Source organism: Heteronotia binoei, chromosome 1 (assembly GCF_032191835.1).
Source record: "Heteronotia binoei isolate CCM8104 ecotype False Entrance Well chromosome 1, APGP_CSIRO_Hbin_v1, whole genome shotgun sequence".
In the NCBI taxonomy this organism is placed as follows: domain Eukaryota; kingdom Metazoa; phylum Chordata; class Lepidosauria; order Squamata; family Gekkonidae; genus Heteronotia; species Heteronotia binoei.
The window spans coordinates 18,097,524-18,117,482 of NC_083223.1; the positions used below are offsets into that span (position 1 = coordinate 18,097,524).

The 19,959-nt window shown below is 45.6% G+C and overlaps 1 protein-coding gene across 1 annotated transcript in view; it reads left to right on the forward strand.

Moving 5' to 3' along the window:
• Nucleotides 1–19,959, forward strand: part of LOC132566388 (intersectin-2-like) — a 143,998-nt gene that overhangs the window by 96,728 nt on the left and 27,311 nt on the right. The window contains 1 exon segment of the mRNA XM_060231383.1: nt 17,590–17,711. Within this exon segment, the coding sequence (XP_060087366.1) occupies nt 17,590–17,711 (122 nt within the window).

Below are 19,959 nucleotides of genomic sequence, written 5' to 3' on the forward strand. Positions count from 1 at the left end.
GCATAATTGAACTCCAAAGGGAGTTCTGGCCATCACATTTAAAGGGACAGCACACCTTTTTAAATGCCTTTCTTAAATGAAGGATAGGGGCACCATCTTTTGGGGCTCATAGAATTGGACCCCCTGGTCCAATCGTTTTGAATCTTGGGTGGTATTTTGGGGAGAGGCACTAGATGCTATACTAAAAATTTGGTACCTCTACCTTAAAACATAGCCTCCCCAAAGACCCCAATACCTGCGGATCAATTCCCCATTATTCCCTATGGGAATCATTCTCCATAGGGAATAACAGAGTGCCCAGTAGACATTTCCCTCCCCACCATGCTTTCTAAAGCGGGGGGGAGGACCTCCAAACCAGGGAATCCCCTGCCCCCTCCCTCTCTCACACATGCAAATACTTACTGGGTCTTGTTCCTGCAGAACTTTACTTGATCTGAAAACGAAAGCAAAACAAAGGGAGGGGCCGTTCTCCGAAGCCCTTCCTGTTTCCTGCTTCCTGCTCAGCCTTAAAGGCACATATTTTAAAAACGGACCTGCAGGAAGTCTAAAACTGCATGGTGATTATGGGGGGCGGGGCTTCCCCTGCCGGCCAGCTGGCTGGGGGCGGGGAGAAGCCTGTAAAAACAGGGGATCCCTTGCTGGGACCTGGGGATTGGGAAGCCTAGCTCTGTACTAAGAGCCCTGTGAGCTCTTGGAGGATTGGCTACATTGAGGTGTGTGGCCTAATATGCAAAGGAGTTCCTGCTACATAAAAAGCCCTGCTTATACCTTGTCTGAAAGTGGAAGGAGTGTTGGGATACAAGGACTCGGGGATCTCCTGACTTGTATCTGAGCTTTTGCCTCTTGAAAAGCCCATAAACTGGAAAACTTGTTGGTCTCTAAGGTGCTCATGGGCTCGAAATCTGGCTGTCTCTAGTGATGTATTCCTTCCCAATACTGGAAGGGGAATATGCAAAGACATATTTCTTCAATTGACCCTTGGCAATCCTGTTACCTCATGATGCTTATGGCTCCTGTTGGTGACTGCCCGCTGGTTGGCCATGGTGTAAATACAACCTTCTATGGAATTCACAGAGTGCAACTTTCTCACTTTCTTCTACTGCTGTAGTCCAGTGAACCAGCTCTTTTCTTCCTGGTGTTCAGTAGGCCCTCATGGACAGCACAGAAGGCAAAGTGAGGACGTGCGGAGGATGGAGAAGGGAATCAGTAGAAATTGCTGCCTCTGCTGCAAATGAAAATGCAGTTCCGCCAGAGGAACTGTGTGGGTGGATAAGCGCTAGTACATTTGAGAGGGAATGAAATTGTTTCCCAGTCTTCTAGTGCAAGTTATTCCAGCAGATGGTGAAGGGCAAGGCACGGACAGCCTCCACCCTCAAGAAAGAGGTCCAGAGCTTTTTTCGTAGAAAAGGCTGAGCAGGAACTCATTTGCATATTAAGCCACACACCCCAACATCACCAGTGTTTCACACAGGGCTTTTTTTGTAGGAAAAAAAGATCAGCAGTAACTCATTTGCATATTAGGCCACACCCCCTGACACTGAACCAGCTGGAACTGCGTTCCTGCTCAAAAAAGCCCTGAAGAGGAAGAGCCCTGCTCAAAAAAGCCCTGAAGAGCTGTGTTTTTTGCAGCATATAAGAACAGAAGAGAAGCCATGTTAGATCAGGCCAATGGCCCATCCAGTCCAACACTCTGTGTCACACAGTGGCCAAAAAAAAATTTATGTGCGTGTATGTGTGTGTGTATATATATATATATATATATATATATATATATATATATATATATATATATATATATACACACACACACACTGTGGCTAATAGCCACTGATGGACCTCTGCTCCATATTTTTATCTAAACCCCTCTTGAAGGTGGCAATGCTTGTGGCCACCACCACCTCCTGTGGCAGTGAATTCCACATGTTAATCACCCTTTGGGTGAAGAAGGACTTCCTTTTATCCGTTTTAACCTGACTGCTCAGCAATTTCATCGAATGCCCACAAGTTCTTGTATTGTGAGAAAGGGAGAAATATTGCTGCTTAGACAGAAAACATTCTCTCTTGCTCAGTCCTAGCTGATTCTCCAAAGTTTTTTAGCCAGAAAATTAATAAATAAGGACTGATATTTCATTATCTTCCCTGTCTCAGCCCATTTTCCCACTGACCACCATGATCGAGTTGTTTGTTTACAACAAAAACCCGATATGGATATTTCTACCCATTCATAATCTTCCTCCACCAGAAATCTAGTTTTGTTCCCCTGATGTTGCAGAGTGCTTCTGAATTCCAAAGTAGCATCTGAGAGACAAGCAAGATTTGTGGGGTATAATCTATCTAGAGTCAACGCTTGTTTCATCAGCTCCCTATTTCTTTCTGTTCAACTCCAGCACAGTCAGTAGTTTATACTTTAGGAGGCATGGCTGACTTGGGGGACATTTGATAATTCTGTGGGGGTTTGTTAGTCCATCCAAAGAGCTAAACACGGAATAGGAAAGACAAAGACTAATTTCCCACTCACTCTACACTGCTCTGACGTTCCTCTTTTCAGCGCGGCGTCCTTCCGATTTCCCACTATCTGCCCCGGGGCTTCAGCCTGCATCGCCGTTTTTGCGTGGCAAAGAGAAACCATAGGGTGAATGCGAAATTGGTCACAGTTTTCAGATTGATACCTTACTCCCCTTTATCCTTCTTTGCTGTTAGGCAGACATATGACATCTCTTCACACACATCTCTCTTCTTTTTGGCACAGAAGTCATTTTAGTGTAGGAAAATCTTGTCCACTGTCCTGAGCAAAGTGTCATGTGTATTTCTTTCTGTTCTGAGTTCGAGGGCGGCCAGTATTCAAGATCTTGCCATTTGAAGACAATTTAATAACCGTGTACATCCCCTGTCTGGAACTGGCAGTTTTGTTAGGCTTTGGAGAAGGTGGCACTATAGTAGCTTCAAAGACGAGAACCTTGAACTAGGGGCCGGTTGTGCTTTGTGATCCCTTGTCCCTTTAGGCTGTTGTGTTGTGCCTGCGCTCTCCCTTCCTTATGGCTTGCAAGGGTGTGGAGAGGGTGAGTGGTGACCAATGTCCCCTCTAAGCTACAGAGTCTTGTGAGCAAAAATTCTATTTTTGAGCTACTGGTATTAAAGCTGTGAGTGCTAGCATTACAGTCGTGAGCTGCTTCATAAATTAGTGTGCTCTGGGGTCATCCTTCCTGAGCTAAGACAAAAATGTGTGAGCTGGAGGCTAAAAATCTGTGAGCTGGCTCACGCTAACTCAGCTTAGAGAGATCCCTGATGGTGACACTCTTTGAGACTTAAACCAGGGCAATACTCCCTCTAAGCTGTGCAGTCTTGTGAGCAAAAATTCCGCTTTGTGAGGTACTGGCATTAAAGTTGTGAGCTACTGCATAAATTAGCTTGCTCTGGGGCCATTTTTCCTGAGCTAAGACAAAAATGTGTGAGCCAGAGGGAAAAAAATCTGTGATCTAGCTCACACTATCTCACCTTAGAGAGAACACTGAACCAGGGATGTCAAATGTGCCAGCGGGCCTAATCCGGCCTCCCCAGGGCTCCAATCAGGCCTGCCAGCAAGTGGCTGTCATCTGCTTCCTTCTCCCTCTGCTACTTCTTTTGGTCATCATTTTTTAAATTTCTCTGGTGTGATGCAGCCAAGCAAAGCAGCCTGTTACTGTTTCCCTCTTCCCCCCTCCCTTTTTCCAAAGGAAGGAAGTGGAAGGAGGGGCCTCAGCCAGTGGAGGAGCTTGGCTCTGTAGCTCTGCTGTGTGATTGTGAGTGCCTGGCACAGCAAGAACTCTCTCAATCAGACAGCAGAACCACAGAGCCAAGCCCCTCCATTGACTGAGGTCCCTCCTTCCTCATCCTCCTTTCGAGAAAAGGGAAGGGAAAGAGGGGAAGAGCAGAGGCTGCTTTGCTCGGCTGCCTCAATCCTGCAGAAGAAGTACAAAAAGCAACTCTAAGACCTTTAACACAGTTTTATTAAAGGTATGAACTTTTTGCTTTTCTCTCTCTCTTTCCTGTGTGTGTGTGTGTTGTTAAGCCATTTTGTCAGGGCTTTCTTAGGTACAACTGAGTTCCCTCCTGTTTTTCACTGTATTCATGCCTTCCTGATTCAGTCTTTCTCAATAGGAAAACAATGGGAACTATTTAGATGAGGAATAACCACAAGCCACCATTGAGGTGGATTAGGCTGAGATTGTTTGTCTAGCCCATTTCCTGCGTAGACTGGGGATTTTGAACCTAGGCTTCCCAGATAGTAGGCTGGTACTGGCCAATATACATAGCTATCTCTCTGTTCTTGCATTGCCTCATAGGAGTTGCAGTTATTTTTCTGGGGAAGAAACACATAGCCCTTCACATGTCTTGACCAGCACACAAAGTATTTTATGTACAAAAGCTCACAATGTCCAGCCATTGCATGTTTTCCCCTGGGTCCTAGAGCATGGAGCATTGACCATGAGATTTCTGTAATGAATGTCAATAAATCAAAAGTAGGTTTGTAACTTACAGATACACACCTGAACGGCATACTCAGGATTGCTACAACACAGGCATTGTCTCTAGATTTTGTTGCAGTGATTCAGAACAAGAAGTGTCAGCTATCAGAGACGGTTAAACAATAGTGCAAGCGTGCTAATGTTTTAAGCATGTTTTATTTTAAGTGGAAAAAAAATCTTTAGTTGTGTTTGTTTTTGCCCTATAAAGTTTATATCTCCGCTACCTGGCATTACATTTTGTGACACACATGGCCCGGCCCTGCCCAACAAGGTGTCATTTATGTCAGATCCAGCCCTCATAACAAATGAGTTTGACACCTTGGGTCCTGATTGATTTTTCCTCTATCAGTGAACCTGTGCTATACTAGTGCTGATTGTAAAAAAAAACCAAAACACCACCCTATAGTGCTCCATTTTCCTACACAATTTCTTAAATTACAAAAACATCAAGTTTTGGATCCTCTGGATCCATTCCACTCAGGGGTGGAATTCTAGCAGGAGCTTCTTTGCATATTAGGCCACACACCCTTGATGTAACCAATCCTCCAAGAGATCACAAGGCTCTTTTTTTGTAAGCTCTTGGAGGATTGGCTACATCAGGGGGGAGTGGCCTAATATGCAAAGGAACTCCTCCTAGAATTCCACCCCTGATCCCACTTATAGCGGCCTCTTGTCTCAGAACCAGGCCCCTTCCGTTTATAATAATAATAATAATACTTTTTATTTATATCCCACCCTCCCCGCCGAGGCAGGCTCAGGGCGGCTCACAAAATAAATACAATGTACAATAAAACTATAATTCACGATAATTACAATTATATAAAACCATCATTAAATCATTAAATCAACTTGTATTAAAATTAACATTATGGTGCTATGACTCAGATCTTCTATAAAATTCAGTGGCTAAAACATATCCAGCGAATCTTTCTTGGCTCGGTATTAAGTGAAGGCTAATTTAAAGAGGTAGGTCTTGCAGGCCCTGCAGAATTGGTCTAGACACCGCAGGGCCCGCACTCCTCCGGGAGTTGGTTCCACAGTAGTGGAGCTGCAATGGAGAAGGCCCGATCCCGAGTAGTCTTCAATCTGGCCTCCCTTGGCCCAGGGATATTCAGCTGGTTCTTTCCAGCTGACCTCAGCGCTCTCTGGGGTTGGTATGGGGAGAGATGGTCCCTCAAGTAGGCAGGTCCTCGGCCATATAGGGCTTTAAAGGTAGTAACCAGCACTTTGTAACGAACTCAGTACACCACCACTCGGTTTAGGCAAAGTGTCCCGGATGGGCACCAACATAAGCAGAAGAGACCTGCAGGATCCGGCTTACTGTTCTGCTGTCGTTAACATTTACTGATTTAAGTTAATTTTTGTCTGCCTTTGAGTGTTCTGGCTGAGTGTTTCATTCCGTTTGTGGTCATTTATCCCTAATTTCTTTCTTTTCTTTTCTTTTTTTGTTTTGTTTTGTTTTCAAGGACCCCCATGTTGTCTTCCAGTGTGAAAGCACCTCAGAGACCCACTATCCAAGTTTGTGACTCTAGCACGGAAGCATCTGTCTCTCTCGCTCTCTCTGAAACGATTTCGTTTGCCTCGCTTCAGTAATTAGAGCCACTCTCAAGACTTCAAATTTTTGACTCTGTGCTTGTACAGTGAGCCGTTTGATTTGTACAAAACTGATTTGAGATAGTGGGTCTTTGTGTGGCTTTCTGCGCACAGCCCCAATCGGGCCTCCGTCTGTCCCCCTTTTATTTAGGAAGCCTCCCGAATTCATTAGCACGCTTGTCAAGTTGTCTCTTGACACGGATAGAATTTCAGGCACACAAAGACCTACTATTTGCACAAAACGATTTGTACGATTTCACATCATTCGTTGTGTTCTTGTAATGTCGCACCACGTGCCTCTTACTCTGAGCTGTTACTTGCCGATCTGTCCTCAAAATACACTCTGCATATGTTTTTGTACACAGTGCCTTCTCTCTCTCCCCCCCTCCTCCCCCTCTCTCGCTCCCCCTCCCTCCCTCTCTTTCTCCCTCTCTCGCTCTCTCCCTCTCTCTCTCCCCGCCCCCCTCTTTTAAGACCTAATTCATCCCGGAATAAAAGTACCATTCGTTCCTTCTGCACTGTTCTGCCACTGTGTTGTCCACTGGATTTTAGATCTTGGAGCTCTTTTGTTGGTACAATCTAGTCTAAGATGGCTCTGTTGGGGCTTGCCAATCTCCAGGTGGGACCTGGAGATCTCCTGAAACTACACCTGCTCTGCAAACTACAGAGATCAGTTATCCCCAAGGAAATGGAGGAGGGACTTTATTTACTTGGCGTTATACCCTGCTGATGTCCCTCCCCTCCCCAAATCCTGCCCTCCATGGCCTGCCCCCCACAGATCTCCAGGAATTCCCATACCTGGAATTGGCGAGCCTCACTCTGCCTAGAGCAAGAGGTAAAGAAAAACAAGAGGACTGTATTAGCATTACAGAGATCAAGATCCACCTCCTTTTCATGTAGCAATCTAGGGTAATGTTGCAAGGCTTTTTTTGTAGCAGGAACTCTTTTGCATTTTAGGCCACGCCCCTCTTATGTAGCCAATACTTCAAGAGCTTACAGGTTTTTTAGGTCAAGGCTTCCTGTAAGCTCCAGGAGGATTGGCTACATCGGGGGGGTGGCCTAATATGCAAAGGAACTCTTGCTACAAAAATAAAAGCCCCATATTTTTGTAGTTTCACAGGGGTAGCCATGTTAGTCGATTGTAGCAAAACAAAAGAGAAGTCCAGCGACACCTTAAAGGCTAACAGTATTCATTCTGGCACAAGTGTTATTTTGTAGTCCATGAAGGCCATGGTCTCTCAATTGGGGCTAAAAATATATAACTACAGAAGGTCTCTTCAGTTGTGTGGAGCTCCCAACACCGATAGAAACTTCTTAGCTTTCTGTGCCTCTTCTCTGCCTTGGTCCTGCCTTATCCAACAATTCTGTAGGGTTGGCAGGGACAATCATGGAGGGCCCAGGCAGCTCTAGAGAGCCAGTTTGGTGCAATGGTTAAGTCCGTGGAATCTTATCTGGGTGAACCGGGCTTGATTCCCCACTCCTCCACTTGCAGCTGCTGGAATGGCCTTGGGTCAGCCATAGCTATCGCAGAGCTGTCCTTGAAAGGGCAATTTCTGTCTGGGCTCTCTCAGCCCCATCTACCTCACAGAGTGTCTGTTGTGGGGGAAGAAGGTAAAGGAGATTGTGAGCTGTTCTGAGACTCTGATTCAGAGAGAAGGGCGGGGTATAAATCTACGGTCTTCTTCACTGGGAGGTTTAGAAGCTTCTAGACCCTATCGATACTCCCTGTGATGTCGTCAGGAGGGTGACAGAGCGTGCATGCCTCTCCCCACAGCCTGCCTTCTTTCCAGAGCTGCGGATGCTCCTGCTCTTGTACCAAGACAATCATGCATCTAGAACAATGCTGGAAAGGAAAGTATTGTGGGAGAGGGTTCATCTGAAGCAGAGACTTAGCAGGCAGGGAAAGGGTTAAGCAGTTCTTTCCCTTCTCCACATCCTCAGTCGCTTCATCCGAGGGTGGACATCCCAAGTGGAAGAAATTGGCCTACCGGAGGTTTTTAGTTGTATGCCTGCTGCATGTACTTGGGCCTGAGGAAATAGCAAGCCAGTTTATCATTCTGTAGCCACAGGGCTTTTTTTTGTAGCAGGAGCTCCTTCGCATATTAGGCCACACCCTCCTGATGTAGCCAACTCTCCCGGAGCTTACAGCAGACCCTGTACTTAGAGCCCTGTAAGCTCTTGGAGGATTGGCTACATCAGGGGGGTGTGGCCTAATAGGCAAAGGAGCTCTTGCTACAAAAAAAGCCCATATCAAAATGCACAGGCCATTGTCTTCAGCCGTGGCCCCTAAACCAATGTCTCCTCTGCCTGAACCGACTGGGCGTCTTTCTTGGAGAGAGACACCAAGCTTAGCAGGCCATGACTCAGCAATCTCTGACCTCCAATGCACAAACTGATGTAGGCAGTGGTCATGTCTTGGCTGTGCCTATGGAAGTTCCTGATTTTGCAGGGTCCTGGAGAACTTGCTAGTCACTACCACAGACTTCTTTTGGCAGCTCTTCTTGGCCTGCAGAGATTGGATTTTGGCTGTTCCTGCTCTGTTACTTATGCATTATGTAGAAGAGATTGGATTTATACCCCGCCCTTCACTACCCAAAGGAGTCTCAGAGCAGTTTACAATCTCCTTTCCCTTCCCCTCCCCACAACAGACACCCTGTGAGGCAGGTGGGGCTGAGAGAGCCCTGACAGAAACTGCTCTTGAGCAGAACAGCCTTGAGAGAACTTGTGGCTGACCCAAGATCCCATCAACAGGTGCATGTGGAGTGAGGGGGAATCAAACTCAGTTCTCCCAGATAAGAGTCCACTTACCAAACTGGCTCTCCTGTGCATCTGATCGGGTGCCAACCTCTGGGGGATTCCTGGAGATCCCCTGGAGGAATCTGCAGTTCTGTAGGGTGAATTCCATGGCATGATACTGCTGAAATCTCAGATTCTCTTCCCGTTATCTCCAGGAATTTCCCAATTTAGAGCTGGTGACCCTAGCTTTTCATCAGATACATCCTCGCCTCTAAGTTTCCTTTACACAGCTAAGGGTCAGAGCCCCAGTTGGGGGGAAATCTCCTTTTAGGACCAACTCTTTGAGGCAACTGATGTTGATGACACACAGGGGTGGAATTCTAGCGGAAGCTCCTTTGCATATTAGGCCACACACCCTTGAGGTAGCCAATCCTCCAAGAGCTTACAAGGCTCTTTTTTGTAAGCACCCCTGATGATGCAGTTTGTTTGTGATGTAAGAATTCCCACAGTACGTTTCACTTCAGTACTTTAAGAGAAGTAGCTGCAGGGGGAGAGTTTGTATTTTTAAAAGAAGGGGTGTCATTTCATGAATGACCATTAAAATGGGCAGGAGTGGAATTCTGGCAGGCGCTCCTTTGCATATTAGGCCACACACCCCTGAGGTAGCCAATCCTCTAAGAGTTTACAAAAAAGAGCCTCGTAAGCTCCTGGAGGATTGGCTACATCAGGAGTGTGTGGCCTAATATGCAAAGGAGCTCCTGCTAGAATTCCACCCCTGAAAATAGGAGAATAGTTCTGTGACAGATGAGTTCTCAGATCAGGTTCCCAGGGATCTGGGGAGGCAGGCCGCAGTTCCTGGCGTATGCAATCTGAAAATGTTTACAGCAAATCTGCAGAATGTACAAATGTCGTGTGATATGAGGCCAAGTGTCAATGTTTCGTTTGTTCAGGAGCCTACGGACCAACCTTCTGTCTAAAACAAAATGTGGAATGTTCTTCACTCTTAGTAAGCTTTGCCCAAGTGGTGTTCCATGATCGGGTTGGGAGATCTTTTGTAAAAATGCAGCGCAATCATGTGCCTGCATTCAATTTAATGCCCTGTTGGTATTGTACCGCGATAAGTTTGTCGCACCACAACGAGATCCTACTTGTAGGCCGCTTATTTTGCATATCACTCTGTTCACCTGCTGGCATTTTCTTTCTAGATTTTTTTTTAAGTAATGTTACTAATGACATGTGAACCATGCCCTCTTCCAGTAGACTGGAAACTACCCCTGGGATTTGGCAGTTGCTAGCTGATAGTAATCATTGATGAGTTAAGATTGGCTTTGCCTCTGGAAGTTCCTGAAGCGATTTGCAGAATTATCACAAATGTCTGCTGTTAAAGAAAAAAGCAGAAAGTGCCAGGAGGTCTGTCCAAGTTTTCTGGCTTGCCTGAGGTGGTTCTCTGAAATATGGGTGCCTTTGACACTAAATATGTGGGTTTTTTCCATTAAAACACACGCAAACACACACACACCTTGTATATGCCCCTATTCTACAAAGAGGATTGAGAACATTCTCCAAAGATACGGAATGTGGTGGCCTCTGAGATCTGACAGAAGAAAAATACTGGGAGGGGAGGTCCTGTTGAGTAAATATAGAAAATATACGAACATAAGAGCCCTGTTGGATCAGACCAGTGGTCCATCTAGTTTAGTGGGTTCTAAAGGTTCTAGAACACAAGTTCTAAAGAATCAGGTTTGTGCATGTATTCCGATACGCGCACTTAGAAGACCTTGAAATGGAGTTAGTGATTAAAGCACATTGAAAGATGTTTGAAGAGCTACAATAACCTTATGCAGTGATTATTACTTTGTTTACACTAGGGATTGTGTTGACCTTAGGAAAGGTTCTTGATTTTAAAATTTAAAATGAAAAAAAAAAATGAATGAAATCGCATCACCAAATTTGAGATTTGCTACCTGTAACAGTATTCGCCAAACTATTTCCTGCTGGCTTGTATTATTATTGTTTTTTTTAAAGAAGTCCCACCATAAGCTGTTACCGAGCTCTGTTACAAGAATGCTAACAGACCTCTGCTTGTAGTGGTGTTTTGGGCTGCTGCAGCAGAAATGCTGCCTTCATGTAATTAACTGTACTGAACGCATACCGATATCCTGACGTGCGCTGCTTTAAAGACATTTCTTCTTTTGGAGGAGCTTTCTAGTGTTAAAATTTGGGGGGGGGGGGACCGTCTCCCCACCTTTCCCCATAAAAACACCACGTACTTTGTGCATGAAGACAATTGCTCTATGCTGTTCGAAAACTGGAAATAACTATGCAAAAATATTTTATTAAAGGGACACATAAAAGAATGTGCTTTGTGTGTGGTTTCTTTTTCCCGCGGAAGCCTAACAAGATGTCTCTACTGGGTCTGGTTTTAGAACGGGGTCCCCCAAGTGGTGTCTGTTCTGTGATTCTTTTGCAAAGTGAGAAGACTTGTGTTGTGCTCCATTTGGCATTTGGCTCCGTCTCCTACGGCTGCCATTTTTGGCCCTCCCCTCAAAATTTGAAAAGCGTCACTTGGTCAAAAAGGTTGGGAATCACTGTTCTGCATATTAAACTTTCCTTATCTTGTAATCTCCGCGTTTCATTTTGGCAGATCAGTCACAGAGGCAAATACAAATTTCAATGAGGGTCTTATTCATTAGGTTATTTGTTAGGCTGCTTTCCCTCCAAAATAGCGATCAAATTACATGTGGGTTGGGTGGGTGTGTGCGTGTCTGCATAAAGAGCTCTACTTCTCTGACTTTCTAGAACCATTTTTGAGTTTTACCCTTTTTATTACTTCCAAAATAACAAACTTGTGACCGTCACAAAGCTGTTGAAAATTACGTGAGGATTTCCAGCTTTTTGTGGAAGCAATGACTTTCGTATTGTACCAGTTTGCATTTTTAGTGTAGATGTGCCATTGGGTGCAGTTGACAGGCTGTGAGTGAATTTGAAATTTGTAACACAGACAACATGCATGCACAGAATACCAAAATCTTCATCCAACTGCGATGTGGCTGGTGCCCCTGTGGCTATTACCTTTTCCCAGGGGTGGAAATCTAGCAGGAGCTCCTTTACATATTAGGCCACACACCCCTGATGTGGCCAATCCTCCAAGAGCTTACAAGTCTCATTTTTGTAAACTCTTAGAGGATTGACTACATCAGGGGTGTGTGGCCTAATATGCAAAGGAGCTCCTGCTAGAATTCCACCTCTACTTTTCCTAGCTGCTTCAGGGCCAGTTTGTTCAATGTTTCACTTTCCCTTTGGCCCACGGCTCCTCTTCCTCCTCCCTATTGAAACTTGCCCCCCTCCAAGCCCAGCCTCTTTCCTCCCACCCCCTTCTCCAACTTCTCCCATGATCCTCAAGGGAAAAGCAGACATAGCTGTGTAGGTTTGCTTCTCTGTCTTTTCATTTCCATTTGTTTCAGTTGACTTATAGATGGTGTCTTAGATCCTATATAGAGCCATCACAAGCTAATTTTGCGCCTGAGGGAAGAATATACAATTGTGCCCCCTATAACTGCACAATAGTTACTTTGATTGAAATATAAATACAAAGATGGCAAGAACAATAATGTTTATTTTAGTCATTATATCCTTTGTCCACACCATTCAGCTTTGTGCACCCTTGTTACAGCTCTGATCCTATATACCAGGGGTGGCCAAACTGGGCCTCAGGAGCCACATGTGGCTCTTTCACACATGTTGTGTGGCTCTCAAAGCCCCCACTGCCCCCTCGGCCAACTTGGAGAAAGCATTTGTCTCTTTAAATCACTTCTCCAAGCCAGCCACCCAGCAGCTTGGAGAATGCATTTGAAGTTAAAGCTGCTTTCTTTCCACCTCGCCCTCCCCCATCTATTTTCCTTCCTTCCTTCTCTCAGACACCTGACATTCATTTCTTGCAGCCCTCAAACATCTGACGTTTACTCTGTGTGGCTCTTACATTAAGTACGTCTGGCCACCCCGCTATATACCTTTTTTCTGCTAGAGAAAGCTATTTATTTATTTAGTAGGTTTATATTCCACCCTTTTCCATAACCACCACCCTTTCCCTCTTCCACATTCTTCTTCGGCTCCACTAACCTCTGGGGACATGGGAGGCTACAGCTGTGAGGGGGCAGTTCCTTGTAGTGATTCACATAAGAACATAAGAGAAGCCATGTTGGATCAGGCCAGTGGCCCATCCAGTTCAACACTCTCACACAAGACAGCCTTTATTGGCATATATAAAATAGAGGGTCGGCCAGGTTACATATTAAATGAGTACAAAAACCATACAGAATAAAATTAGGATTACAAGATAAAAACAAAGTAGCAACATAGTAAAACCTGATACATAATACTACTTATCAGGAGGAGTAACCATAGCTCTATAAAAAAACCTTCGCTACTAATTCTGTTATTTCTGGATCAGAATTATCAAGCAAAAAAAGCACCTTAAAATCATCAGAGGTCTCTAAAATTTGGGCCAGTATGGGGTATAAAAGATCCCAGCAGGAAGCCAAATAGAGAGGACACTGGAGGAGAACATGGGCAACAGTCTCAACACAATCCATTTTACAGGGACAGCACCTACTGTCACACTGGCCAAAAAAAACCCCAGGTGCCATCAGGAGGTCCACTAGTGGGGCTGGGACACTAGAAGCCCTCCCACTGTTACCCCCCCCCCCCAAAAAAAGCACCAAGAATACAGAACATCACTGCCCCAGACAGAGAGTTACATCTATACCTTGTGGCTAATAGCTGCTGATAGACCTCTGCTCCATGAGTTTATCCAGTCGCCTCTTGAAGCTCACTGCCTCAGCTAGATCAGATCAAAGCCAGTAAATCTTATATCATTTTTACTCTCATGCTAATCCATTGTAGGAGAAGAACAAAGTTGATTCCACTGGTGCCTTTAAGGCCAACAAAGTTTAATTCTGGATATGCGCTTTCATGTGCATGCTCGCTTCTTCCAATGTGCACAAAATACCCAGAATTAAACTCTGCTGGCTTTAAAGGTGCCACTGGAATCAAATTTTGTTCTGATGCTTCAAACCAACATGGCTACCCACTTGAATCCTCATTGGAGGAGAGCTTTTGGTGGACATCTCAGGAATGGCATGAAATAAGGGCGTCCTTATCTAGTTATACCATCTAACTGGTCTCCCAACACTGACTATAATCTGGACTGGAGGAAATCGAGCCGATATAGCTGGCATTTTCAGACACCTAAATTAAGTGTCTACCTTATCCACGTTGCCTTAACTTAGATTAAGAATTGCAGATTTATACCCCGCCTTTCTCTCTGAATCAGAGACTCAGAGCAGCTCACAATCTCCTTTATCTTCTCCCCCCCACAACAGACACCCTGTGAGGTGGGTGGGGCCGAGAGGGCTCTCACAGCAGCTGCCCTTTCAAGGACACCCTCTGCCAGAGCTATGGCTAACCCAAGGCCATTCCAGCAGGTGCAAGTGGAGGAGTGGGGAATCAAACCCGGTTCTCCCAGATAAGAGTCCACGCACTTAACCACTACACCAAACTGGCTCTCTCTTAAATCTGAGCTATTGGCTCAACTGTCTTAAACTTTTAACTTTTAATATGTTTCAATTGTTTAACTCTTTTACTGTTTATCTGTTGATATGTTGTTGGTTTTTAACTGTTTGATATGTTGGAATCCACCCTGAGCCCTTATGGGAAAAGGCAGAATGCAAATCCACAGAAATAAATAAATAATTTTTAGACTTTCTGACACAAGTAATTTCTTGTTCATGGTTTTGGTATTGCCTGGTTTAAGAGAGTTTGGCTTTTAAAATCAGGAGTTCTTATCACCCTCCTTGCTGTGGGGAGATCCCCATGAACATAAGAACATAAGAAGCCATGTTGGGTCAGGCCAGTGTCCCATCCAGTCCAGCACTCTGTGTCACACAGTGGCCAAAACAAAAAAACAGGCACCATCAGGAGGTCCACTAGTGGGGCCAGGACACCAGAAGCCCTCCCACGGTTGCCCCTCCCAAGCACCAAGAACACAGAGCATCACTGTCCCAGACAGAGAGTTCCATCAATACACTGTGGCTAATAGCCACTGATGGACTTCTGCTCCATATGATATACGTTTATGAAATCATCCTGTCTCAATAGACTGCTGTTTCTTCACTTTTGATCTGGACAGAGAAGTGCCTTCTGTCCAGCACTGCTTTATTGACCCTTAAAAAAAACCTTAAACTTTCCAAGAGATATGAGCTGAAGAGAGGTGAATTTTGAGGTTCAAAGTTCTCATCTCCTCGTGTCATATTATTTAGAAAATGTCTGTGTTGCCTCTCCACAGAACCTGCTAGAGTCTGAGTTTGAAAATGAGAATGGTCTTGTCTGAAATATGCATGTCAAGTGCTCCTCTGTTTCCAGTTAACCCCTCATTCATACATGATTGGCACGTCCCATTTTAAAGATTCCTTGGTTTAAAAAGCCTCTGGCATTTGGTGTCTGTGCCTAAATTGAGGGCCTTTTAACATCAGTGATCTGTCTCTGCAGAATTGTTCAGCTTCTGTGTAACTTAACACAAACATTCCTATTTTTGCAATCCTGTTTCTTCCTATCCAAATAATCAAAAGTGGGGATTTTAACCTGGTTCTCCCAAACCCTAGTCCAGAACTCTAACCACTACACCACCCAGAGTTCCGAGCCATTGTCATGTGAAAGACTTTGCCGAGAAGAGCTGGATATGGGCCCAGTAGTATCTAAGAGAGCAAGTATGAGCTTTCAAGAGTCAAAGCTTCCTTCTTCAAATACCCAAAAATTTTGTTGGTCTCTGATGTGGTACTGGACCTGAATCCTGCTGTCCAATCATGGCTCCTCTCTCAAACTTTGCTGAGAAAGTCAATGATCTAACGTCAACTGGATTCATCATACTTTCAGTGCTACAGAAGGACAATCCCTGTGCACGCACGCACACACACAGTTGGTTTCCAGTGGCTTTTTTGTAGCATGAACTCCTTTGCATATTAGGCCACACCCCCTGATGTAGCCAATCCTGCAAGAGCTTGCAGGATTCTTAGTACAGGGTCTACTGTAAGCTCCAGGAGGATTGGCTACATCAGGGGTGTGTGGCCTCATATGCAAAGGAGTTCCTGCTACAAAATAAAAGCCCTGGTTAGAACTGTCACATGAAGGTTTTGGAAGCCCTCCTGCATGATTTATTTATTACTTATTTATTTCAACCCCTGTCTTTCTCCCATGGGGACCCAAACCAGCTTACATCATTCTCCTCCTCTCCATTTTACCCTCACCACAGCTCTGTGAGGTAAATAGGCTGACAGTGTGTGACTGGCTCAAAGTCACCCAGCAAGGTCCCATGGCAGAGAGGAGATTCAAAGCTGGTTCTTCCAGATATTCTAACCCATATATCATGGTGCAGGGCTTTTTTCTGGAAAAAAGAGGTGCTGGAACTCTCAAGTGGGAAATGAAGGAGAAACACACAGGTGTCCCTCATGAACTTTTAAACATTTTTTGAGAATTTTGTTTCCGCAAAGAGGTTTTTGGAACTGTGTTCCCCCAGAAAAAAAGCCCTGCTGTGGTGCCTTCAGAACCAATCATGTAGCATACAGAAACAACAATTCCTATGCCTTTCCACAGCAGCTCACACCAAGCAGCAGGAAAATTTGCATTGGATCCAAGGGTGCTCTTCCGCTGTTATAAAATGGCACTTTTGTTGGCAAAGGAGGGGGTGATTTTTGCCATTTGTATAAAAAGCCCAGCAGGAACTCATTTGCATATTAGGCCACACCCCTTTATGCCAGGCCAGCCGGAACTATGTTCCTGTGCGTTCCTGCTAAAAAAACAACAACCCTGCATTTCCCCATCCCATTCCACCCCTACACTCACACAGACACTCACACACAAGGTGGGTCCCTTCCTTCTCAGCAGGAGGACTGGGGGGAGGGGGGTGTAATCTGGTGGGGTAAATCCACATGCACTACTTCAGATACAGCCCTGTGGGTTTTTATGAAGCTCATTGAATTTAAGAGAATTAAACATCAGTTAGGAAGTATCTATGTCAGGGGTGGCCAAACTTGCTTAACATAAGAGCCACATAGAATAAACATCAAATGTTTGCGCACTGCAAGACATGAAGGAAGGAAGGAAGAAGAAAAGAAAACAAATAGATGGGGGAGGGAGGGAGAGATAGAAAGAAAGGAGCTTTGACTTTACAGCCAGTTTGACTTGAGAGCCGGTTTGGTTTAGTGGTTAAGTGCACGGATTCTTACCTGGGAGAACCAGGTTTGATTCCCCACTCCTCCACTTGCACCTACTGGAATGGCCTTGGGTTAGCCATAGCTATCACAGAGGTTGTCCTTGAAAGGGCAGCTGCTGTGAGAGCCCCACCCACCTCACAGGGTGTCTGTTGTGGGGGAAAAAGATATAGGAGATTGTAAGCTGCTCTGAGACTCTGATTCAGAGAGAAGGGTGGGGTATAAATCTGCTGTCTTCTTCTTCTACATGCCTTCTCAAAGCCAACCAACAGTCTTGTGGGGGCTTTGAGAGCCACACAACATGTGTGAAAGAGCCACATGTGGCTCCCGAGCTGCAGTTTGGCCACCCCTGATCCGTATGGTTCATTCCTTTCAAAGTCAGCTCTCTTCATATTGTCAAAGAGTGTTCCCCTCTGAGATTGTCGATCTGAGGTTTGCCACCGAAACTGATAATCAGAGTAAAAGAGAGCTGGTTGTTTTTCTTTCCATAGGGTGTGCTGATCTCCAGAGCCTTGACACCATGCAGCCAATGGAGCGGAAGAGACAGGGCTACATACATGAGCTGATCCAAACAGAAGAAAGATACATGGATGATCTTCAGCTTGTGGTAGAGGTGAGATTCACTTGGAGGGAAAGAATAAAAACAAGTATCCTAGTAGAATCTTCCCGTGGCATACAAGATAGCCATTAAAAATGTCTCATTCAAATAAGAAGACTGAAAGGTCTATAATTAATGAATTAATATTATTAATTATCAATTAACCCAGAAGCGTGGCCCTTGTGGGGTCTGGGAGCCAACACTGAAGGGGGCCACCTTTGGCTCAGGTCTGGCCAGCAGTATAGACAACCGGGGTCAACTCATGCGTGGCCTCCTTCCATAGTGCCTCCAATCAGTAGTAGCGTGGGAGGAGACAACAGATGAGCCAACCCCCGTGATTGGTGCCGCCAGCGGATTGGCTCCTGCAGCACCAGCTGAGCTGCTGGGGTTTGGCTCCGCCTCCTCACGGCCTCCAGGGCCGCAGCTTCAGGGCAGCCAACTGAGCTTCAGTTTATTGGCCCACAACTATCCTATTGCTTTCCTCATGACGTCCATGTGTCAAGAGAGCCTCTTGCCCTGAATTTGGTGGGATGAGATTTATGCCTGTATGTAACCTGTGGTAACCTTTGGGTCTTGTTTGGGTCTGTTCTTACACACTAGCCCAGGGGTGTCAAACACATTTGTTATGAGGGCCGGATCTGACATAAATAAGGCCATGTCAGGCTGGGCCATAGGGTTGCCAAGTCCAATTCAAGAAATATCTGGGGACTTTGGGGGTGGAACCAGAAGACATCGGGGGTGGAGCAAAGTTGTGACAAGCAAAATTCAACACCAAAGGGAGGTCTGGCCATCCCATTTAAAGGGACCACACACTTTTTTAAATGCCCTCCTTCCATAGGAAATAATGGATAGGGGCACCTTCTTTTGGGGCTCACAGAATTGGACTCCCCAGTCCAATCTTTTTGAAACTTGGAGGGTGTTTTGAGGAGAGGCACTGGATTCTATACGGAAAATTTGGTGCCTGTACCTCAAAAAACAGCCCCCCCCCAGATAGCCATGGATCAATTCTCCATTATTTCCTATGGGAATAAGTCTCCATAGGGAAGAATGGAGTGCCCAGCAGACATTCCCCCCCCCCCGCCACTTTCTGACCCTGAAGAGGGGAGGAGGGCCTCCAAACCGGGGGATCCTCTGCCCCCACCTGGGGATTGGCAACCCTGCTGGGCCATGCGTGTACCTATTTAAGATTAGGTAGCAGAGATATAAACTTTATAAAGGACACAGACAAAGACAAAGATTTAAAAAAAAAAAAACCTTAAAACTTTAGCACTCGTTGGTCTTAAAAGTACTTTCTTTGTATTTCTCCCATGGGATCCAGGGAACTGGGGAAAGGAAGCTCTGGCTCTTTCTTTCCTTCTCCAGGGACCAGGAGGGGGAGGAACCTCAGCCAATAGGAGGAAGAGAGGCTTGGCTCAGTAGCTCTGCTGTGTGATTGAGAGAGCCTGGCAAAGCAAGCTCTGCCTCCCCCCCTTCCTCCCCATGGGAGGAACCTCAGCCAATGGAGAAAATAGAGGTTTTGCTCTGTAGCTCCTGTGCGATTGAGCCAGCCTTGCAAAGCTAGCGGTTATACAGAAGGAAGCAAGAGAGAGGGAGAAGGAAGCAGATGACAGCCAGTTATTTGGGGGCCTGATAGGAGCCCTCTGGGGGCCTGATTATTCCCTTGGGCCCCATGTTTGATACCCTTGCACTAGCCTGCTGCATCTGCAACTCATCAAGTATCCATTTTCAACCCTGGGAACTGGACACAGAGTTGCTCCCAGGCCAACCACTTTTATCTGACTCCCAGAGACTTTCACGGTTTCATTTCTTCACATTAAGGGAAGCTTGGAATTTTTATGGGGCAACGCTATTAGTAGATTTTGACGCTTAAGCTTTTGAAGTAGGTAACGGAGGGACCCAGGGTATATCTATGTGGGTAGGGGTCATACACTTTAGTTTCACCTGTTTGCCCGTAACAACTTCTCTTATTCAGTAAACACCTTTACAAAATGACGGAGTATTGATTGGTGAAGATGGTGTGCAGTACTCTGATTTTACTGATTGTTCCCCAGAGAGCACTGCGATCAAGCTCTCAAAATCTTTTGGCTGGCCCTGGGCTAAAGGAGGCTAGGCTCAACTCTACCAGAGCAAGAGCCTTCTCGGTTGTGGCCCCAATACTTTGGAACACCCTCCCAGAAGCCATCAGGGCCCTGTGGGATTTATTGCAGTTCTGCAGGGCCTGCAGGACTGAACTGTTTCGGATGGCATATAACATCTAATGGGA